At 38.5% G+C, this 24,804-nt stretch overlaps 1 protein-coding gene and 2 non-coding genes across 3 annotated transcripts; 2 read left to right on the top strand and 1 right to left on the bottom strand.

The window, feature by feature from the left end:
* LOC122001882 (agamous-like MADS-box protein MADS4) lies at positions 1 to 23,327 on the bottom strand. Its single transcript, XM_042556862.1, has 8 exons — positions 23,143 to 23,327; positions 21,143 to 21,221; positions 16,947 to 17,008; positions 16,750 to 16,849; positions 16,522 to 16,563; positions 16,409 to 16,450; positions 227 to 363; positions 1 to 82 (listed from the first exon to the last, which is right to left on the bottom strand). The coding sequence occupies exons 1-8, from the start codon at positions 23,325 to 23,327 to the stop codon at positions 1 to 3; spliced, it is 729 nt and encodes a 242-aa protein (XP_042412796.1).
* On the top strand, positions 18,939 to 19,014 carry TRNAT-AGU. Its single transcript has one exon. It is a non-coding gene; the product is annotated as a tRNA-Thr (tRNA).
* Positions 19,362 to 19,435, top strand: TRNAT-AGU. The gene has a single exon. It is a non-coding gene; the product is annotated as a tRNA-Thr (tRNA).
* Positions 23,328 to 24,804: the final 1,477 nt, after the last annotated feature.

Here is a 24,804-nt window from a genome sequence, read left to right as displayed (position 1 = left end):
TTACGCAATCCAGCCTGACATGTAGTTGCTAACACTTGGCCCTGGTGTTGTTGCAGCAATTGCCATTTGATCAGGATGATACCTAGAAATAAAAAGGAAGAATGAATCAGGCATGTACACTACTAAATGTTGAATTGTTGATAATAATTCAGTCGTGTATACGGTAGCTTAATATATTATGAAATAGAAAAGCAAAAGGAGCTTAATATATAGCAATAGGAGTTACCCAATTTGAAGTGTAGGTTCACATTCTATGGGCTGAAAGAATCCATCACCCTGTGGTTGAGGCTGCTGACGGCCATAAGCTACAGCATGAGCACTTGGATCCCAAAGTTGTTGATTGGCTTGAGAGCTTTCATCCAACTGCATCTCACAAGTCATAATACAAAAGAAAACATGCGAGCTTCTCCTTATTAACATCTATTTTATATGAGAAATTAGGTAGTAGGAGGATCGAAGATTATTATTATTATTTTTAGTAATTTATTTTTTTAGTATTTTAGTTATTTTTTTATTTTGAGTTTATATAGGAATTTTGGTAATTGTGAATTTGTTAATATATGTTTTTCTTTCTTTTAGAATTTCTTGCTTTCCTTTCTTTATGAGATAAGAATTAAAGTATATATGTTAAGATTTCTTTCTTTTTGCGGTCTAAGGTCTAGAATCTCTATAAATATTTATATATCTGTTTGAGAAATTATCCCTGATTATTAAATAATATTTCATTTTTCAAGAAAATATGGAGGATGACGATTTTCTCTTATTGTCTTATCCTCAAACCCCCTTTCTCGTTAGCTCGTAAGATAATCATTATTCTGTCTGACATCAGTTGGTATCAGAGCCGACAGTGTTCTATTGAGGAAGCCGAGAAGGTCATCATGGTCGTGTCAGGTAGGCTCCTGCTAAGGAAACCTCACACCGTGTAATTGTAGCCCTACATATTTAACCCAGTGTCTGATGACACAAGATCTTGAAAATCATGAGATACGTGATCGAGAGGATTTCAAGTTGATTTACTTGAATTTTTAGGTACGTCATAGATAGTGAATTTTGTTGATTGGATCAACAAAGTGGATCATATCTTCAACTATAAGCAAGTTCTATATCGGATGAAAGTGAAACTAGTTGTCTTTAAACTCATAGGTCTAGTATTAGCATAGTGAGAGCACTTATGACTTTCATAAGACAGACAAGGCAAGACCAAGATCAAAAAGAAGATAAAGAGACACTTTCTTCCTTTCAATTAGGGATGATAATTTCCTCTGAACCCGATGGAGGATCTGATATCCGACCCAAATGGAGGAGGATATGGACTACTGATATCCGATATCTGACCCGAACAGTCGATTAAATAATATATATATATATATATATATATATATATATATATATATATATATATATATATATTAAAAAAAAATTCTCGAAATTCACTAATTATTTTTATTCTTTATTGATGTTAGGAGTAGACTATGTAGATATTTTATTTATTTTTTAATTATATATATTTTTAATATGATATTAATTCTAATATGCTTTTTTGAATGTTGATAAGTTGAATGGAAAGAAAAAAATTATTAGTATAGATGCTATCCAATCTTTAATGGGTATGAATATATGGATGGATATCTAATACCCATGGGTATGGAGATGAATGATATGGAATCCGACCTGAAGTCGATCTATTTGTTGGTGCAGTGAGCACTAATGGTCAAACTTAGATTTTTGACGAATGACAAATAGATTAAAAGTTAAATGTTGTGTTATCTAACCTTGTTACCAAGTGTGCAGGGCTTGATGTGTCTAGAGGTTATGGTACCAAGCTAAAATCTATCTAGGTCTGTTAGACCTGATAGCTGGTGAGAAGTCCAAATAGGTCAAGAAGTAACCCAATATCTGGCGGAAAGTCCGGCTGGATCCGCGGGATTTGACAACTGGCCGAAGTCTAGTTGGGTCTGCGAACCTGACAACTGGCAAGAAAACTTGGTTGGTCAAAGGAGAGTCAAGCAATTCTGTATGGTAAGTGAGGTAAGTCACTCGAGGAGAGTGATCTAGTGAGGACGAGTCTCAATTATGGACTTTAGGTGTTGGTCCAATTTAAGTTCATTTGGGAAGCCTAAACTGAGACTATAACTAGATCACGATCTTGGAAAGATAAGATCGAATTAATACTCCCTTATAAATAATTGTGTTAACTCTATTTTATAAGATATAGTTTGTTATTTAGACTAAGACTTTTTGTAGGGGTGAAAATGTAAAAGTAACCACAGATGAACAGTATCTGAGGCACCTCGGAGCTGCGGGGAAACTCCTCGGAGCTGCATGGCGGCATCCTGGATCTAGAGGAGGCGCCCTCGCAAGGATGAACTTTGAGGATAAAGTTCTCGTGCCGAGGAGGCAGCTCGGAGAGCGCTAGAGGCGCCTCGGAGCTGCATGGAGGTGCCTCGAAGCGCATGCAAGGTGCCCTCGAGTGGATAGAAGCCATCGTCTGTGTGACTTATCGTGACCGAAACTTAAGGGATTAGATTTACATTTGGAGGCACTTCGAAAACAGTTGGAGGCGCCCTCAACACTTCGTAAAAGCACTGTTCGATCATAATTCAAGACACAACTTCCATACGAGCTACTACGACCATTCTGTTACTACGTCTTCGCATTATTGTCGTTCTACTACATCTGACCATTGTTGACAGATCAACACCAACACACGACCTCTCAACTTCGATAATCACGTGTTGGTAAATTTAAATTACAATCATTTACTTTATTGTTAAGGCAGTGTAGTCGGTTACACTGTCCTTCGTTATTAGTATACTAAATTCTTTCTTCTAGCGGGTTTGAAAGAGGTTTATAGTGAATTGGCCATCGATACAGTCTGAGGGATTGTAGATCTTAGAGTAGGAGTTACCAAAAGCTTCAAACCAAGTAATGTCTCGTGTTCAGGTTTACTTATTTCTATTTATCTTTTCTGATGCGCACTTTGTTTTCAAAATCGTAATAATTAAGTTTTAAAATAACGTGATTCACCCTCCCCCCCTCCCCCCTCTCCTCTCACGTACATCGATTCTACATCATTGTCATCCCTACTTTCAGTTCCTATACGAAGTGATGGTGATTGCTGAGATACATATGATTTTAGCGATGGAAGTTTATTGAAGGCTAACAAGATAAATAACTGGACATCTATGAAAAAACCTCTCCCTTCCAAATATTGAAGGTTATTTGGCCATCCTTGTGTCAGATATCCTCAAGATAAGTTAGATTTGGATGTTAGTGTATCTATCGACTCAGAGGATGCCTCCAAGTCAACAATTGTATGGAAAGTAAAAGTTGACAGTGGCATCTCATGTCCTCCACAATCTATGGGAGGTTGTGGATGCGACATTCTAAAATTAAGGAGTGTTTTTTTCTGATGATCGAATTTCAGATATGGTAAAAAGAACTAAGGAGAGTATTCCTATATATTCTGAGAAGGATTGCTCTTGTACTGCATCGGAAGGCATGCTTAACCATAACATAGTAAAGAAATTTGCATCTCGGATCTTATGATAATTATTTATTCTGTCCAAATGCACTCAATGTTCACGATGATCAAATGAAGATCGTGAAGCCATTGAAGAGATGATTAAAAGACCGGCATATTTGGTGATCCAATTTATAACCATAATCCATGGTCAACTCTGCCAAATTCCTAAGAGAAGTCTTCTCCCTGTAAAGGGACTCCACTTCAAACATTGAAGACCTCGCTGGAAGAAACCTAGAATTCTCATCATTGTCAAGGATTATGCTGCAGTTATGAGAGAATATGAGAAGTGTTTGAAGGACGCAAAGATGGACAAGAACATCGTCCACAATGTCGTGCTCAATAGCATCTTAACGAGGATTTTCAAAATCTAACAGTTGCTAATAGATTTTATAGATTTAGTGTTAGATGATCTTCCTCCTAAATTACCATATAAAATTATTCTAAACTCAAGGACAGATTTTTTTAACCTAGGATGACTGATTCAAAAGGATCCGAAGATTATTAGTAGTAGTAGTAATTTTTACTTTTTTTAATACTTGTAGTATTTTTGGTCATTTATATCTTTTAATTTTTTTTTTGGATTTTGAGTTCATTTAGGAATTTCATGAGTCTGTTAATTATTTTTTTATTCCAATTAAAAAAATTTTCCGTTCTTTACCAGATAAGAATTGAAATCTATTTGTTAAAATTTCTTTCCTTTTTTATGATCTTAGATCTAAAGTCTATATAAACTTTGAGAAATTATCCTCAATTATTAAATAATATTTTTTTTAAAAAAAAAAATCTATAAATTATGATTTTCTCTTCTTGTCTTCTCCTCAAACTCCTTCTCGTCAGTCTATAGGATAATTGTTATTCTATCTCGTGTCAAAAATAAACTATTGCATTTTAAGAAGATATGGTTTGTATATATTATTTAGAACATGGTCGTTAGAGAGAAAAACAATTTTTCATGAAAAACAAACAAATTTGATAGGGTCACACAATTTCACAAAAGCTTAACACTATATTTTGGGTCCAATGTTTTGATAAATAACTATTGATCCAATAATGTCAATAATTTTTAAGTTTTAATCATAAATCGATAAACTTTAATTTACTTTTTTATCCTTAATGTCAACGCTTCGTTAATGCAGTTGGTAACTTTTAACAAAATAAAATTTGTTTATTTTTTCTTGTTAATGTGAACAAGCTATAAGTACCCATGATGATTTTAATACGATCGATCAAGTTAAATTAGATCTTATGTATTTGATCAATATGTCTAAGTGTACAGGAGCTCAAGAACATAAAAAGTTAAATGGAAGACGTAGCTAGTGAAAAGGATGACACAGGAAGCGACTCGACAAGCACAGTGCGTCCAAGAGACGAGGTGTTAGTGCAGGGAGCACTAGATGATCAAACTTGTGTTTTGATAATAGCAAAAGATTCAAAGTTAAAATTACTTGTTGTCTAATAAGTGTGATTGAGTTTACACGAAAGTCTTAAGTGCTCTTAGGTAAAAAGTCCTAGTGGATTCTAGGCAGGTGGAAAACCCTAGGGGGAGGAATCCTAAGTTATAGAAAGTTCTAACTATGGTTAGGCAATAAAATCCTGGTCTGGGAGACTGGGCGAAGTCTTAGAGGATCAAGGACTTTCGGTGAAATCCTAGAGTTGAGGATTCTAGGTGAAAATCCTGATGGTAGCGGATTAGGTGGAAGTCTAAATGGGTCGTGGAGTAGACGTTCAGCATGAAGTCTTGGAGTCTCGGACACTAAGCAAAAGTCCAGACAGTCTGAAAGGCAAATCTAGCAAAAAGTAATTTCTCCTGAGAGGAGTAGGTGAGGATGCGTTCCTCGAAGAGGGAATAGTAGGAATCGGTCCAACCTAGAGTTTCAGCGAAACTCAAAGTCAAGATCGGACAATTCGAAAATTGTTAAATCTTATCATTCGTTGCATATTATTTGCTTAAACTAACCTTGTTTTGTAGGAAAAGAAGGTAGCATAATAAGGTGGTCCGGGCACTCGGAGGGAGCCCGAGCGTCCGGAAGGAGTCCGAGCACCCCGAATGTCGAATTCTATCCCATCGCCAGGCTGGAGCACGCTGATTGGATGGGCCTACGTCATGGTCTAGGTGCTCGGAAGGGATCCAGGCGCTCGGAACAACCTATAAAAGCATTATTCGACCAACACCTCAAAAACATCATTCTACGCAACTTTTGCTTCTTCGTGCTATTGTGAAAATGCTTCATCGACGCTTAAAAGCTGCCCCAACGACGATCGCGCTAAAGACTTAAATCTCTGAGTCATCGGTATTCTTTACTTTTCTAAATTACTTGTAACCATTTAAAATTGTTCTTGTACTCTTTACGATTGATTAGTGATTGCCCATCGAAAGTACTCTCACGTGCAGGCCTTGGAGTAGGAGTCGCCACAGGCTCCGAACCAAGTAACTCTTGCCATATTAGCATTGCTCTTGCTTTCTTTATTCTGCTGCTTTCTCTCGATTGTTCTTCGATTATTTTAAAATGAACATGAAAGCCACGAGCGATATTCACTCCCCCTTCTAACGCAACGATCCTATACGAGGTGTTACGAAAGAGTACGCTAGCAGTCGAGAAGGAAGCGGACGATATTTCTGAGGGACGAGAAGCTGGAGCGAACTACTCAAGGAGAGAAGCCCGGAGTTGGTTCAGGTGAGCTCAATTCTAGAAGATTGGATGATCACCCAAGTGATTGGAGAAAGCGTTAGACGATCAGTACATGGCTGATCGGTCTGGGTGTTTGGACAAGATGGTCTAGGCACTCGGACCAATTTGGTATCGAAAGGGCACCTCGACGCAATGGATTAGCTTTGGACCTACATTAGCAATGGCCCGTCCGCCCAAGAATGGATAAAAACTTATCTTCACACCATTGTGAAGGTTGTTATATGGAGATAAAGTTTGCTACGCTAGGGGTGCTTGGATAGGGTTTGAGCACCCGGACCGAGATACATCAGTAAACGGTTAGATTCGACCAATAGACTATAAATAGAGCCTTAGTCTCAGTAGTTTGAGACAACACTTGTAAACAAGTTATGTACTTCAATTTCTAGTTCTATTCTTTACTTTTCTGAACTTTCAACATTATAAGAGGCCACTCCGCGTTTGTAAGGAGATTTTAGTAGTTACATTTGTCTGGATTAACAATCTTCTGATTGTAAACCAAATAAATATTCTTACCTCTTTCTTTATTTTATACATTTAACTTTCTATTTCTTAACAAGTGTTTGCCTAACTTAGTCCAAAGATCGAGAAAGGGTATTCTTGTAATTTCAAGCAATTCACCCCCTCTTGCCGATTGGCCGGAGATCTACAATTGGTATCAAAATGAGGATGCTTCAGAAGGACTAACCGACGACCGAGGTAAAAAAATTGATAGCCTGACCAAGCCTCAACCCCCTGAAGTTCGAGAGGGAGTTCACACACTAGAAATGCCGAATGGAGGTATTTCTATGAACATATTTCAAAATTATTTTAATAATAAAGTACAATTGTGTAGTTCCTAAGGATCAACAAGGAGAAGAGAAAGAAGAAAATCAATGAACGAAGAAGGAATAAAGTGATTTCGTAGCCAATAGTAGAGCGAAATATCACTTGCTAAGTGTATTACCGCCTCAAGAAGTCAACCGCATTTGAAGCTACTCCTCAGCCAAAGAACTTTGGAAAAAAAAATCTTGGAGCTCCATAAAGGCAAATCCGATATGAAGCGCGCACGATGAGACATTCTTCAAAATTAACTAACAAACATCCGTCTAGAAAAAGGTGAGATAATAGCTCAACTACACACGAAAATCAAGGAGGTGATTGTCAAACCAATCAATCTCGGTGAAATGGTAACGCCTTCTCTAAAACTCCAAAGTAGACCTCAATCATAGACACCTACTACATATCAAAAGATCTAGAGGTAAGTACACTGGAAAGTCTATTTTCGACATTAGAATTACATGAATCCAGATATGCACCACAAGAAAAGATTCAAGCCAGAATTTGGTACTAAGAGCCACCAAGAAGGATGAACCCGAGTCAGACTCAGATATTGATGCAGACCAAGAAGATTATATAGTAAGGAAATTTAAAAAAAAATAAACCTAATAAATTTAAAGAAATGCAAACCAGAAAAAATCCAAGAAATAAAAGAAAAGTTTGATGCCACCATTGCCAAAAAGGACACATATAGGAGGAATGCCCAGAGCTTAAGAAGGAGAAAGACAAAACGGCCAACGCAAACCAAGCATAAGAATCTCAAGGCCACTTAGGATGAAAGTTCATTATCCGAGTTCGAAATAGAAGCATTTGCTGGACTATCACTGATGGCTAGTGATCCTGTCCGAGAATCGAGTTGACGAACGCTGGGGAGAGGGCGCTCACGTTGACGGGATGTAAACTGAAAATGACGTGGATCTCTGACGAGCTAAGCCTGCAACCATAAGTCGTTAGTGCCGAGCCAGGGAAGGGTTCCCCGGCGATGACCCTCCGACGCTCAAGTTAGTCACCGGCGGTAAGCGAATGAAGTGGAGAAGAGAAAAGAGCATCAGCGTAACTGTAGCTACAGTAGGAGTGAACATACCTCCGTCAAAGTCTAGGAATCCTTATATAGGGCTCTCGAGAGGCGCGTGCATGCTTCCCAAGGCATGTACGCTTCTCAAAGCATACCTGGAAGGGACGTGTCAGAAAGACGTGTCTGACGCCATACCTTAACAGCTCGAGCATATCTCTGTCGTGACAGTGGAAGCTTCCACCGTACGATTCTCTCTCTGACCATGCCGCATGTGGGCGATATTGGTTCATAAGAAGATATTCCCAACTGCTCCTTGTGTCCGTTATTGGGCCGAGCAGGAGAGTCGCTCAGCCAATTCGTTGTCCGGGTGATATCGTGGTCGGGCTGAGCGTCCGCTCGACCAATAGTCTGTTGTCCGACTCCATCCTGTCGAGCGAGGGAGCCCTGCCTACTTGGTCGGGGCTGCGTCCACCTTTTAACTGAGCGAGACGGCCATTCGACCTTCGTCCTTCCATGCTTAAGCTTTTTGAGCGTTGAAAGCTCGGTATTTGACCGAGCTGTCGAAGTGTCAGATCGACTACTCTTCATGTCGACCGGGAAGGTGGTTCGCCCGATCAGACGAGTGCCCAGGACGTTGACCACTTTGACTATGACCCTCCACGTGGCGATGACCTTCTACAAGGCGGGCCCCACCCTTACCACCGGATCACGTGCCTCCCTCTCAAGTCTAGTTGAAGGAGGTTGTAAGTCTGACTGAATGGACAAGTAGTCTGGTGACCGACTGGCCGATCAGCCAAGGGCTAGTTGCGTCCCGATTGGCCCAAGTAGGGCTGATCTCCTAGGTCATTCGACACCCTAAGGATTTACACTTGGGAAATTTCTCCTTCGGTGTATTCGAATGGGCACGACCCGCACGATCAATGCTAACGTCGCCCAAATCTCCTCGTAATTCATGCAAATCATCCCCATTAAGACCTTCCTATAAGCGAACGCCACGTGGCACTGACGCTGTCACCGCACGATCGAAGCGACAGAGGTGATGTGATGTTCGACGGTTCAAATTCAACGACCGGATCTATGCTTTGGATTTTGTGCCCTAGATCGGACGGCTCTAGTCAGTCGAACATCCACTTTATAAAGCCGCAATGTCGACTTCTGCTCGATCGCTGTTGTCTTCTCCATGTGCTCTGGCGATACTGCTCGTGTCCAGTGCTCCGGCGAACCTCAGCTTCTCCCCCCGGCGATACCCTTCTGTAAGCTCTTCAACCTTGCTCCTGCTTGGTTCTTTTTCTTCCGTTGCTTTCCTGCTTCTGCTTTGGTGTTTTCCTGCCCCCTTTTCTGTCCATCTTCCTGTTCTTTTGTTTTCCGACAATGGCTAGTTCTTCTCAGCCGTCCGACCTTGCTCCCGATCTCTGGTACAACACCATGGAGACCTGGTTCGACGCGGGCGACACTGCGAGCCTCATCAATGCCTTTGACATTCCTTCTGACCACGAAATAGTCTTAGCCTCCCCATTTGATTGGCCCATTGACCAGCCGATCAGCACTATCTATTTTTTCCGGGACCAATTTGTGGCCGGTTTGCACTTCCCAATCCATCCTTTCATAACCGAAGTCTGTAATTATTTTCGTGTCCCTTTGGCGCAGCTCGTCCCTAATTCTTTTAGCCTCTTGTGCAGTGTGGTTGTACCGTCCAAGGTGCATGGTATTCCCCTTGCACCCCAGGTATTCTAGTACTTCTATTACCCAAAGCAGTCCGAGTTGGGCACCTATCTCTTCCAGTCTCGGGTCGGCTTGGTCTTTTTCGACAAAATGTCATCTTCCAGTAAACATTAGAAAGATTACTTTTTCTATATGCGTCTCCCCAAGCGACCGAGCTTCTGTACCAAGTGGCAGGTCAGGCTCCTGCCTCAACCGGAGCTGTCAAAGTATAGGAGCCAACCAGACTATCTCCATGCGGCCAACCTGCTGGACGGCCAAAAATTCAACATCCATAAGCTGCTGTCGGAGGGGGTGATGTATACGTTTGGGCTGAGTCAGATCCGGACGAAGCTCCCGAGCAACCTAGGTATGAAATTTTCTCTTCTTTCTTCTTTTGAATCTAACTGATTCTTTCTTTCTTTTGTAGTCGACATCATGATGTGCTCCTTAGCCACCGGAATTATGAAGGTCAAGCAGGCTGAGATCGAGGCGGCAGCGGTAAAAGAGATGGCGAGCCTCGGTTTGACTCCGGTCGGCTCTCACGAGGGTGAGAGTGAGGCAGCGCAAACTGAAGGAGAGGATGCCGTCGGTCAGACGCCCCACACAAAACCAGCTGGGGATCCGCTTCCTTCTAAGTCCCAGCCTACCACCCAAGTTGAGGGCTCGGGGTCTTCTGGTGAGGTTCCTTTACTTCAACGCAAGAGACATTGCACCTCCTCTCCGATCGTTCCTGAGACAGTCGAGGCCATTTCCTCCGATCGGACCCCCTCGTTTGCCGATCTACCGCCTGAACCGATCGCGGTCCGACCACTTTCCTCTCTTCCTCCGGCTCGGCGGAGGGTCTTACGATCCGGCATCCTTCGGGCCTCAGCCTCCCAAGCTTCTGGCCTTGCAGCTTCTTCTCAGTCAGCCTCGAGTGGTCGTCGATCCGTGACTGCCATTCTCCACCTCCCAACGGAGGAGTTCCTGGCGGCCGGCGATCAACCGCAGACTACCGAACATCAGATACACATCCGCAGGCCGCTCGTTAAGGTTTGGGAGGAAGCCAGAGGGCGTGCTGCAACGATGCCTCCCGGGCTGCTTGGCAACAACCATACGCAAATGGCCACCGGCGTAAGTTCTTTATCTATTCATGATTTACCTTCGTTCGACACTAACATTCTTCCGTTCGGATGCAGTACTGGGTGGAGAGTGTGGCGGTGTGCAACTGTCTAGCGTTGGTGGAGGAGGAGCTTAAGAAGCTCAATATTTCTGGTGAAGCTTCTTCCTCCCAAGGGCCTTCGATTGCCGAGTTGCAGGCTGATCTGGCCAAGACCAAGAAGCTTCTGGAGGTCGGTCAGAAGACCTCCTCTGATCGGGCGATCATGATGGGTCGGCTCGAGACCCAGGTGAAATACTATGACCAAAAGATCGATATGGCCACCACCAGAAAAAATCAAGCTATAGCTGACCTGGATCTGAAGAACCAGGAAGCTTGGAACTTAGCCAAGAAGCTAAAGAAGGTGGAGAATCTTTTGGCTGCTGAGTGGGAGAGTCGCTCGGCTCGGGAGACCGCTCTTCAAGGGCAAGTGAAGGCCCTTGAGGATTATCTGGAGACCTCCCGTGCGACCCTGAAGACTTACCAGGACGCCGAGTCAAGCCGCTTCGCGGCCATGAAGCAGGGATACCTCTGCTCGGACCAGTTCCTCATGAAGGCGTCCACACAGATCGTCGGATCGTCCGATCGTTTGAACTAGCCATCGACGCGACGATCACCTAGCTGGAGGCGTTCCTGAAGCCTTGCCTGTTGACGCTGTCGACCGCGTCCAACTACTCAACTCTATTCCTGACGAAGCTTTTGATTACATCGAGTGAGGAGGGCTTCTGTAACTCGAGTGAGGAGGGATTCTGTAACAAAGTGTTGCATGTTTGATTGTCGTTCAATAGCTTTTTGTTCATTATCAATGAAGTTGTTTAACAGTTCTTCACATATTTGCTTGCCTTATTAAGCTTTTGGACTTTCAATCCCGGACGGGCGATACATATCCATTATTGAACTCATTAGGGTTATACCTCTAGGGTTTAACATCGTCGTTCGACTCTGGGGTTTAACGTCATCGCTCGACGATATTCTAGGGCAGGAGTTTAAGGTCGCCGCTCAACCGTCGGTGGAGACCTGGGTTTAACGTTGTCGCTCGACGGTCTTCTAGGGCAAGAGTTTAAGGTCATCACTCGACCATCGGTGGAGACCTGGGTTTAACGTCGCCGCTCGACGGTCTTCTAAGGAAGGAGTTTAAGGTCTCCGCTCGACCATCGGTGGAGACCTGGGTTTAACGTCGCCGCTCGATGGTCTTCTAAGGCAGGAATTTAAGGTCGCCACTGGACTATCGGTGGAGACCTGGATTTAACGTCGCCTCTCGACGGTCTTCTAAGGTAGGAATTTAAGGTCGACGCTCAACTGTCGGTAGAGACCTGGGTTTAATGTCGCCGCTCGATGGTTTTCTAAGGCAGGAGTTTAAGGTCGTCGCTCGACCGTCGGTGGAGACCTGGGTTTAACGTCGCTGATTTACGGTCTTCTAAGACAGGAGTTTAAGGTCGTCGCTCGACCGTCGGTGGAGACCTGGGTTTAACGTCGTCGCTCGATGATCTTCTAAGGCAGGAGTTTAAGGTCGTCGCTCGACCATCGGTGGAGACCTGAATTTAACGTCGCCGCTCGACGGTCTTCTAAGGCAGGAGTTTAAGGTCGCCGCTCGACCGTCGGTGGAGACTTGGGTTCCCACAGACGATGTCAAATTTGATCCTGTCCGAGAGTCGAGTTGACAGACGCTGGGGAGAGAGCTCTCACGTTGACGGGATGTAGACTGAAGATGACTTAGACCTCCGACGAGCTAAACCTGCAACCACAAGTCGTTAGTGCCAAGCTAGGGAGGGGTTCTATAGCGATGACCCTCCGACACTCAAGTCAGTCACCCGTGGCAAGCGAATGAAGTGGAGAAGAGAAAAGAGCAACAGTGTAACTGTAGCTAAAGTAGGAGTGAACATACCTTCATCGAAGTCTGGGGGTCCTTATATAGGGCTCCCGAGAGGCACATGCACGCTTCCCAAGGTATGCATGCTTCTCAAAGCATACCTGGAAAGGACGTGTTAGAAAAGCGTGTCTGACGTCATACCTTAACATCTCGAGCATATATCTGTCGTAACAGTGGAAGCTTCTACCGTACGATTCTCTGTCTGACCATGCCGCATGTCGGCGACACTGGTCCATAGGAAGATATTCCCAACTACTCCTTTTGGCCATTATTGGGCCGAGCAGGAGAGCCGCTCGGCCAATCGTCTGTTGTCTGGCTCCGTCCTGTCGAGCGAGAGAGCCCTGCCTACTTGGTCGGGGTTGCGTCCACCGTTTAACGGAGCGAGACTAGGGGTGAGCAGTCAACCCGCCAAACCGACCAACCCGCTTATACCGACCCAAACCGAACCGAAAAAAAATCCGCCGGATATAGGGTCGGATGTAGGGTCCTGATATTGCATTATCCGATCTAGTAGGGCCGGATAGTTTTTTATCCCAATAACCGAACCAACCCAATCCGCGATCACCCCTACTTGTAGTAACTACTATCGATAAGTTGCTACACGTTGTAGTAGTTACTGCCGATAAACTGCTACATGTTATAGCAGCTACTGGCGATTAGCTGCTATAACGTGTAATGAATAATGTCTATTATCATTTTAAAATATTTTATTTTTTTTATTGTTTTATATTTATATTTTATATTTCATTGGATATAGGATCGGATATCCAAATAACTGACAACCCGTCGGATATCTGATACATAATAACCGCCGGATATAGGACCGGATGTAGGTCCTGATATTATATTATCTGATCTAGTAGGGTCGGATAGTTTTTTACCTTAATAACCGAACCAACCCGATCCACGATCACTCCTAAGCGAGACGGCCGCTCGACCTTCGTCCGTCCATGCTTGAGCTTTTTGAGCGTCGAAAGCTCGGTATTTGGCCGAGCTGTCGAATCGACTACTCTTCATGTCGCCCAGGAAGGTGGTTCACCCGATCGGACGAGTGCCCAGGATGTTGACCACTTTGACTATGACCCTCCACGTGGCGATGACCTTCTACAAGGCAGGCCCCACCCTTACCACCGAATCAGCTAGTTACGAAGAACCAAGCAACTCGGAAGCTAACATCTATGAAGGAGCCACATCAGATGAATGTAGCGATGCCATGGGAGAATCGAATTCCAGATTAGGCATGGTAAGTGAGGTATGTTTCTTACCTCCTGATCAATTATATTTTGGAATAAAATTCATATCTAAATAAATGTGTAAATTGAAAACCAAAAATGAAAAATTGAAAAAAGAAGAATTTAGAAATAAAAATAATCTTAACAAAATCATGTTTAATAGAAGATTTTGATTAATTGAAAATGTCAAGCTAAAAGAAAAATTAGATCAATTGGAAAAGGAGAATGTAGGTTCACAAAAACTTTGAAATTTTCAAGAGCTAAATTGTTATTATAGATTCTATAAGGGTCAAATAAGAAAAGTAACAAGAAAATATATACTAAGAAAATTTCTGATTAATCTAATAGGTAGAAACCTATATTGGATTTCAAAATCATGTTTAGATTAAATTTTCATGCATGTTCTAATTTGTATTTGCTTTAATATTTTTGTTATATGCTTAAAATTATCTAAATTTTATTTTCAAATATTTTCTATTGGAAATTAATTAGATTTTAATTTTTTTACTAAAAATCGATTTTATGACTTATTTGTAGGAAAAATTTAAAATTTTTTTTTGACTTTTATATCATTTTTATGAATTTTTTAAAAAAATATATTTTTGGAATTAAAATTATTTTGCAGAGTTATTTTTTTTAAAAAAAAAAATTGTGATACAACATTATGTTCTCTATCCAAAAAAGAGTTTTCAAAATTTTTTTGACGGTTATGTAATTTTCTACGAATTTTTTTATCAAAATACTAATTTTTAATATTAAAAATTTTCAAACATTTAATTTTTATAAAAAAAATTTTCTACAGATATACTTTCTATTTTACATACTCAGAAAATTTTACAAGATTTTTTGAGTTTAAAATCTATTTTTAAATATATTTTTTAAAAATATATCTCTATATAGAATCATTAATTACTACTTTAATTAATATTATTTTTTCATATAAATTTTATCATTATTTTGGATAAATATGTTTAACTGTTACAAAAAATTTTACATTTTTTCAAAAATTAAAAATAATTTAAAAATTACTCCTTTAAAAGCTGACTTTTAAATCATAAAAAATCAGTTTTCAAATAATAAATTTTAGAATTTTCTAAGTATTAGTTATGATTGTTTAACCCTTATTATTTATTACCCTTATTTTTAGGGAAAAAATTATAGATTAAATTTAGGGGAATGTATATCTTAATTTACATATTTAATGCTTTAATTTACATATTCATTTACTTTAATATTTTGCTTTACTATAACTTATCTTGGGTTGATCCACATCAAAAATGGAGAAATTGTAAGTACCCCGTGGTGGTTTTGATGTGATCAACTAAGTCAAGTTCGATCCTGTGTATTTGATGCTTATGTTTAAGTGTGCAGAAGCTTACGAATACAAAAAATTGAGCGAAAGATGCAGCTAACGAGAAGGATGACACGAAAAACGAGTCAATGGGCTCTATGCCTCTGAGGGACGAGGTGTTGCGGAAGAGTACGTTGGTGGATGAGAAAAAAGCACGTGACATTTCCAAGGGACGAGAAGCCGGAGCGGAAGACTGCTCGAGGAGAGAAGGCCGGAGTTGGGTTCGGGTGAACTCAATTCTAGAAGGCTGAAGAATCACTCAAGCGACCGAATAAGGAGGCAACGATTGGAGAAGGCGTCGAACGGCCAACACATGGCTGACCGGTCCGGGCGTCTAGACCAATTTGCTATCAAAAGGACACCTCAATGCAGTGGATCAACTTTGGGTCCACGTCAACAGCGGATCCGGGCGCCCAGGAATAGATAAAAACTTATCTTCGCACCGTTGCGAAGGTCGTTGCGTGGAAATAGAGTTTGTCACGCTAGGGGCATCCGGATAGCGTCCGGGCGTCCGGACCGGGACACGTCAAGAAACGGTCACATTCGACCAGCATGCTATAAATAGAGCTCTGGTCTCAGTAGTTTGAGACAACACTTGTAAATAAGTTCTGTACTTCAATTTCTAATTCTGTTCTTTACTTTTTTGAGCTTTCATTGTTAAAGAGGCTACTCCGCATTTGAAAGAAGGAGATTTTAGTGAGTTACATTTGTCTTGGATTAGCAATCTTCTTATTGTAAACCAAGTAAATATTCTTATGTCTTTCTTTATTTTATGCATTTAACTCTCTGTTTCTTAACAAATGTTTGTCTAACTTAGTTTAAAGATCGAGAAAGGGTATTCTTATAATTTTAGGTACTTCATCTCTTTCTTGCTGACTGTCCGGAGACCTACACATGCTAAGTAGATTATGAGAGTGTGTTGATGTATTAACCATGTGAGCATTAATTTACATGGTAAGGAGTTATTGCGATAAAATTAATTTTATGTACACCAACAACATCATACTAATGATTTGAAATTCTATATATATAGGCAATGCTATTTTAGTTAAATTACATGGCTACTTACTCTTCTCTTCAAAGCTTTATTAGCTTCACAAAGCATTTGTTCCTGTAGATGAGCAGTGATTTTATTACTGAATACAATACAATGAGATAACTACGTAATATACTAATTAATACCCGTCTTTGAAGATCAGTAAGTTGATCAAGCATGTATTGTGTCTGTGAAAAAAAAGTTGAAGTGTTAAAACACATGTTTTCAACATTTAACCATTAATATTTGATAGTAACAATTGACCATAAGTTGATGCATACAAATATGATTATACCCAAGAAAAAAATTCAATTAAAATAAAAAATAGAAGGTCATAGCATAAATCTGTATTTCTATGAGAACGAGAAACTAACCCTTGTTGATCTTATTTGTCTTAATGAGACATCAAGTTGTCGCTCAAGTTGTTCTAGTTCTTTGATGGAAAGCTGACCCAAATCCTCACCCAATAGATTTCTAGCATTTGCAAAGATCTTTTAGAGTCTTGCTACTAGAATGCTTCAGGTAAATTTCTCATGGACTATAAGAAACATTAAGGGTTGGAGTAGTTCACCTCTGTGATCGTTGCAAGGCTTCAACACGTGCCTTAAGTTTCAAGTACTCGTGTTGACTGGTCTATTTTACCAATACAATATAAAAGAAAGTTTAGATTTACAAGATGCTGAAATTAATCAATTACTATAGGAATGGTGGGACAAATTATAAAGTCTTAAATCAATCATATGAGAATATGCAATTCTTCCATCTATACCATCCTCACCTCTAATGAAGAAGCAAGTAGTACTTGCTTCTTCATTAGAGGTGAGGATGGTGTCGAGTAACTAGAAGAAAGGAAAATAGGTATTGATCCATTGGAAGATGCGATTCAAGCAACTTCAACTTAATGGAATTGGATAAGTGTTTTAAATGAATGAATCCGCGCGCAGAAGAAAGAAGAGTTAATTACATGCAATATAACACATGCTGATTAAGTTCTAGAATTTGTTTACCAATTCATTTTTGCTCGTGGGAAGTGTAGATATGTGTTTACCTTTTTTACAATATGATAAAATTAGGAATACGACTAATGAACTTGAAGATCTAGATGAAGATTCTAAACTGCATCAACATAAAGAGCTCTACAAAAGATACTTGGTTGCCAAGAGTACTGATGAACCTCTCAACATTTGCTTAATGATTACCAAAGTATCATTCTATTCATATCAAGAGTTTATAGCTACTAAATTTTTACAAAGATTAACTAAGCAAATTGTTATTGCAAATGATCCATACATGATATGTTTAATCCTTTATTTTTCGCTTATTATGATTCATGCATTTTGAAGACAAATCTTAGTTGAATATTAAACTGTTTAATGCTGAAAAAATTGCAATCTTGTGGAATCTACTTCATGCATCTAGGTTATGCTTCGAGACTATATATACACTTACAATAATATAATTCACAATGTAATAAAGAAAAGTATGAGTAATTCTAGGAGATGAATCTTAGAATCATGCGAGAGATTATGATCGTTGATTGCATTAAATATTCCAGTTAGTTATTAGTGTAATTGATATATACTACATGTCCTACATTAAATTGATAAATTAACTATATGTCCTACATTTTTATTCAAAGATTGGACATGCAATTTTATATAAGTTTAAAATCAATTTAGACAATATATTTATTGTCGATCAATGCACCACGTGGATAATCAAGTTAATTTTAAAAAAATCTTCAAAACATAAACCATGAGAACAATTGTAATATGCAAAATCTATAATTACATCAATTGATGATTTATCACGGATTAAATAACTGCTTTTTTTTACCTGTTTATACTATTATATCATTTCATTATAATCTTAATAATTATTGATATATCTAGATAGCAATCACTGCAACGGGGTAAAAGAAGTAGAGACATACAAGATAAAGATGAAAATCGTACTCGTGTTTATTTAATACTAATATATCTTTGTTCAGTTGTGAACTTTAACAAGTCAACTCCACATGAGATATCATATAAATTTATAATTACCATATAGTTTAATGTTGTTGGTTAAGAGAATTATTAGTGTTGAAATATCTCATAATTATAATTATTATTATGTCATAATCTGAAAAAAGGCTTGGTTATTGTTGTTATTGTAATCTCATGCACATGGTCGATCTAAATTAACCTCGATAGATATCTTCAAATCCTTAAAAGATTTTGAAAATTTATAATACATAACTCAACAACATTTATCAAATATCCACTCTCCATGAATATTAAGGGACCAACATATTCTCGAGGCTATGGTACCATGATAAGATATTTAGATTATCACCAGGCACCTACGATTTGATACTCAACTATGATATATTTACAAAAAATTTTCCTCCAAATGAGACATGCAACCAAAGGATATTGGGTGTCTAGGTTGCCTGCAGTGCATACTTTCCGATTTATCCTGGTAGACGGTAGAAAAATTTTGTGGGGCTCGACCAATCATCCCATAGGTAGTCAATTAGGCTAATTGAATTTATTAATGTTTTTTTAAAACTCAACATATAGCTTTCATAGCTCAGTTGGTTAGAGCACCCGTTTAGTAAGCGGGAGGTCTTGAGTTCAACTCTCAATGAGAAAGCACAATTTATTTTATCAAGTTTTGCCCTAAGACTATGGTGGGGTCCTATCTTCACATCCTTAAAACATTTTGAAAATTTATAATAAATAACTCAACAATATTTATCAAATATTCACTCTCCATATATGAGTATTAAGGGACCCAACATGTTCTCGGGGGTATGGTGTCGTGGTAGGACATCCAGATTGTCTTCCAAGTACCCGCGGTTTTCTGGGGGCATAATCAAAAGAAGTACTTTCCGATTTATCCTTATAGTTGATAAAAAAATTTTGTGGGGCTAGATCAATTATCCCAAAGCCAGTTAATTAAGCTAACTGAATTTATTACCTTTTTTAAAACATCACATGTAGCTTTCATAGCTCAGTTGGTTAGAGCACCCGTTTAGTAAGCGGGAGGTCTTGAGTTCAACTCTCAATGAAAGCATAATATATTTTATCAAGTTTTGCTCCCATACTAGGGTGGGGGTTCTTTTTTTTAGGGACCCAACACATATTTATGGTGATGTAACTCTCAATGAAAGCACAATTTATTTTATCAAGTTTGGCCCCCAGATTATGGTGGTTTTTTTCTTAGGGACCCAACACTTTTTTTTTCTCTTGGTTTTTAGGGACCCAACACGTATTTATGGTGATGTAACTCTCAATGAAAGCACAATTTATTTTATCAAGTTTTGCCCCCAGATTATGGTGGTTTTTTTCTTAGGGACCCAACATTTTTTTTTTCTCTTGGTTTTTAGGGACCCAACACGTATTTATGGTGATGTTAAGATGGTTGCGTTGGAATTATTAGTTTATGCCACTAAATAAGCAAAAATTAACTATACATAGAAACATAAAACATATTTATGGTGATGTAACTCTCAATGAAAGCACAATTTATTTTATCAAGTTTTGCCCCCAGATTATGGTGGGGTTTTTTTAAGGGACCCAACACTTTTTTTTTCTCTTGGTTTTTAGGGACCCAACACATATTTATGTTGATGTTAAGATGGTTGCGTTGGAATTATTAGTTTATGCCACTAAATAAGCAAAAATTAACTATACATAGAAACATAAAACTAAGCATAACTAAAGGGGGAAAAAATCATGAAACTTCTGAGACTCGTGTTACATAGATTAGTTGATAATTTAACAAAGATAAAAATATAAATACATGTTAGTGTTATCCATGTCTATACTGTTATTTCATATTGGAATTTCAATCACTAAGATATGGTACTAGGATTGAGCATGGTTTGACATAAATCAAGAATGTTCAAAATGAATTTAGAGAAGTGGTACTCCCTACAATTCTCTTCTAACTTTTATAAAAAAAATATGATAATTAAAGAAAATTAAATTTTATCATGTCAGTTTTCAAACATATATTGACAAGGTAGTCTTTAACATATACTTAGAATTTTTTATTATTGTAAATATTAATTAGATAGCTAAAATACAAATGAGTGAAATATAATTTTACTTTAAAGCATGTCTACATGATGTTAGATTTTTTTTAAACTCCTTCCACTATTTACTTTTAAAAGTTATAAATAAGAAATTAAAACCCAATTGTACACATTCTTAAAATCAAATTACCAAATTAAAATTCATATAATTATGATATGATTAGTCAAATTTATATTAACACGGGTAAGCACCAAAATGTGCTACAGCATGTTAATAACATAGTACAGTATACAAATAATATAAGCATATGAGAGCGAGTACCCTTGCTAACTAATATGAGTTCATGCCAACTCCAAAAGTTCATTACAATGGAAAATTTTGGTGATACTAAGTGACATAATATAAGATTTTAAACCATGACATAATCTATATTAGTAATTCATCGAACGCCATCGTCTGAAAGTTCATGCCAACTCTCTTCACATAAGTTTCCATATTAGAAACTAAGTTGAGAATAAAAAGAAAATTTAAAAGAACCAACTCAGTACTATCAATTCTTCTTCATATACAATTAAAATGTGTATAATCAGTGAGACTTGAAAGTTTACATATTTATTAGTTATCCAAATATAGTTTCTTATGTTCATTATATTCGTTGATGGTTTAAATCCATAGTAGATATTTAATTAAGATATTTTTATAATGTAAATACAAAGGAGAACTTTTCAATGTCTCTATTTACCTGAGTCTCCCTTGATATTGTATTTGTTTCAGGTGCTCCATAACTACACTTTTGATACCTTTCCAGCGTCTTCAGCATACTACAAAATTAATTAAAAACATCACCAGAATTCGACTGGAAAACTTGCTTTGTTAAAAAAAGAGAGAGAAATAGAGAATGAACATAAGAGCTATTGAAGAAAGTACTATTATAATAAAATCAAAAATGTCTTTTTTCTTCCCTTGTAGATTCGCACTTGAACCCATGTACAGATACTATAGTCACACAAAAAATAATCAAAATCAAAACCAATGATCGTATGCTTTCCACTATTATCCATATTTCATTCTCTTATATAAAGGTCGTTTATCAAGTTCATCGAGCAAATTTAATTTATGAGATATATATACCAGCAATATGCAGTACCCACTACCCAGTCACGAAATAATGCACAGATTTAAATAAGAATACAGAGTTTATCTTCTTGAGTAATTAGACCTTCAACTTCAAAATATTGACGATAGTTAAAGCATGCCCAATAGAGCATATCAAGTGGAAATATGGAAAACAAATTGATCAAGGTTGGGCCTGTGTTTAAATCGTTGATTGATGTTTACTACCGAGAAAAAGCTTTTATTAAACCGAGTGATTTCAACTTAAGAAAATTAATTGAGAAAAGTAATCTGTAGGATAACATGATTCTTGCTCAAAGGCTACGTGTGCACAAAGGACGCATCAGCAACAAAGCATCAAGATAACCAGTTAGTAAATGCCGAGAAACTCGTCAAATCAGAGAAAAAGTAGCCTATGAGAGAGCAAACATGGATAGAATTCGAAGCAACAGGCATCTATCATATTGTTCCAAACACTGAAAAGTCTAGAGATGAACAGATAAAGGACCAGATGTGCAGAAGTCTAGAAGGTATTAAGATGTCAACCTGAGTGTCAGCAAAAAAGCAACAAACAGATTGAAGGACAGGAAACAAGGTTGCATCACACGAAGAATCAAAAACTTGAATTTCGAACTATGGAAATCAATAAAATGGAAATAGCTATAGGGATAGCAAGAAAGGATTTATCTGAGAACCAGAGGAGAATGGAAAATATTAGTTTGCTGGAAAAAAAACGTTAATTTTCCTCGACATGATAGATGAGACGTTTTCTTAAAGCACCTCATAACCTAGGTTTCTTCACCATTGTGATGTGATGTTACCTTTGCATTCTCACAATGAAAGATCTAATCGTGCAAAAAAATCTAAACAATATGATATCTATGAAGTGATTCGTTGTCAGATAATCGAAAAAAAAAAATTAAAACTACACAGGAAACCCTAAAACTTTGAAGCGGCACATAAAAACGCGAAGTTCCAGATTTTGTTTCTTTGATACTTCCCCTTTGACTGCCAGAGGCGAAGCAACGAAAAGCTAAATATCTATCGATCTTAAGACATAGCCACTAGAATAGCTGAGTAATATATATATATATATATATATATATATATACATCTTGATTTACTTTGATCCTCCCAGCTACAAAGTTCCATCGTGAAAAGGATGCGCGCATCATTACTGATAAACCAAGAAGGCTTGAAACCAGGAAAAACAAGGTTTAATTGGACAAACAAATACTTAATAGGCAAGCACAAACAGAAATCCCTTTACGGATAAACGAAGTTCAAGCTAGTAAAAATTCTTCCAAATTTTGTTAAATTTCTACTCTAGTCCGAGCAGAAATTTCATCTTTTAGATATCAGATTCTTTACATCGTAACGATCCAGATCTGAACAGCCATACAAGTCTTTTAAAAAAAGGTGAACTCGAGCGGAAAAAGAAAACCTTTCTTTGCACCATCTCATGCTATTTCATCGTCAGATCTGTTCTTTTCACGAAATCGGTAAACAAGCGGAAAATCCAAGCTAGGAAACAGATCAAAGCGGGAATCCACCACATAACCAAAAAGAGAGCAGCTATCTATAGATCCTAGATCAACTCTGTGTTTGCGCACGCAGGCTGCCACTTACCTGGAGCTGCTGGAGAACTCATAGAGCTTCCCGCGGTTGGAGAAGACGATGAGGGCCACTTCAGCGTCACACAGCACGGATAGCTCGTAGGCTTTTTTGAGCAGCCCGTTCCTCCGCTTGGCGAAGGTGACCTGCCGGTTGATCTTGTTCTCAATCCGCTTCAGCTCGACTCTGCCTCTCCCCATGATCCTTCCTCTCTCACCAGATCAACAACAACAGGAGGCGAGTATAAGAAGAAAAGAAGAAGCTTTCGCACAAGGGAAGGCAAGAGAAAGCCAAACCCCACTTACTATATATAGAAAGAGGAAGTTCAACTGCTGAAGGCGACCTGAAACAGCGCAACACTGCTTTAACCCTTGGAAACCCCTTGTCCTCATACTCCCGCATGCAAATGTCTATGCGGTTGAGTTACGCAACGTCAAGATGCTTTCCGCAGAGCTCGCAGGCGTCCGATGGGGCAGTCGTTTGGGCACGCTCATGCGGTGAGGCGCAGATTAGACTCTCACAACGAGCGGGCGCCATGAGCTAGCAAGCTGCACTTGCACGGTGTCAGTGAAATCGCAGGGATCGGTCCGTAGGCGGCCTCTGACGTGTCGGGCAGAGACACGCGAGTCGGACGAAATCGATGTACGACACGTTGGAGGGGATCAAATCACTTTATGGCATAACCTTGTACGCACGGATACATTTCTTTACTCTTCAAAAATTAAACCAAACAATTATATTTTACAAATAACAAATATTACATTTATATTACTAAAATAAATAAATAAATTATAAAAGAAAAAATCCCTTATGGAAAATATTTTTTACTGTTAATTGTTTGTTGGTCGAGTTGACCACGCTGGTGGTAGAATTTTGCTTGAGTTTGCATGTTGCATGTTTTCACGTCTTTTTATCAAATTGCACATTGCATACAAATTCATAAAAGCAATTAAACTACTGGACTTATTACCAATCTAGTGAACCTATATCAATTAAACCTATAGACTATTTATGAGGAGTTGATAAAAATAACATACTTATAATTAAGATTGGATTAGCTTTGTTTTATGTTTCCATCTCGTCGAGGGACAAGTTAATTCCTACATAACTTCCTCTATTGACTTTAGTCACGTCAGCTACTAATGGATCCGTTTCCGAGCACCTTACTTCACCTTCACCGTCAAACACCTTACTTTTTTAATAAAATAGACTAATCGAAGGTTAGAAGGAGCTAAGGTGCACCTTGACATGACCTCTCCGATACTAAATCTGATTCTAAGAAAAGAACATAAGACAATAGTCACAAATGGAGATGATATAATGAATTGGATTCCTCTAGAATGATTATCTTATTTATAAAGAAGGGGAGTCGTTTCTCATGTAAAATTATCAATTAAGTTATCCATTAGTAACTTTTACTAGGAAATATTGTGACTTGAAATATTAAATATCAAATTTTTAAAATAAAATATTTAATAATAAACGGATGAATTAAATCATAGAATACAAAGTGAGAACACTAAATTAAAATTAAATCAAGTTTTAACAAAATTCAATTGATAAGTGCAGACATAAGAATTACATTGGTTCAAACTGGGCTTCAATTGAAATTGATTTGGTCAAGTTATAGATAAACTAAATTTAAAATTTAAATAGATTTCATAAGTAAAAAACGAA

This window comes from Zingiber officinale, chromosome 1A, assembly GCF_018446385.1.
Source record: "Zingiber officinale cultivar Zhangliang chromosome 1A, Zo_v1.1, whole genome shotgun sequence".
NCBI lineage: Eukaryota > Viridiplantae > Streptophyta > Magnoliopsida > Zingiberales > Zingiberaceae > Zingiber > Zingiber officinale.
This window is presented reverse-complemented; position numbering and strand designations above follow the sequence as displayed.

Excerpts from the sequence above, each read along its gene's own strand:
- LOC122001882 (XM_042556862.1), bottom strand. The coding sequence starts at position 23,327 with ATGGGGAGAGGCAGAGTCGAGCTGAAGCGGATTGAGAACAAGATCAAC. Across the intron at positions 17,009-21,142 it reads CAATATCAAGGGAGACTCAG|ACCAGTCAACACGAGTACTT; the intron begins GTAAATAGAGAC and ends TTGGTAAAATAG. Across the intron at positions 16,850-16,946 it reads GCCTTGCAACGATCACAGAG|AAATCTATTGGGTGAGGATT; the intron begins GTGAACTACTCC and ends TGCAAATGCTAG.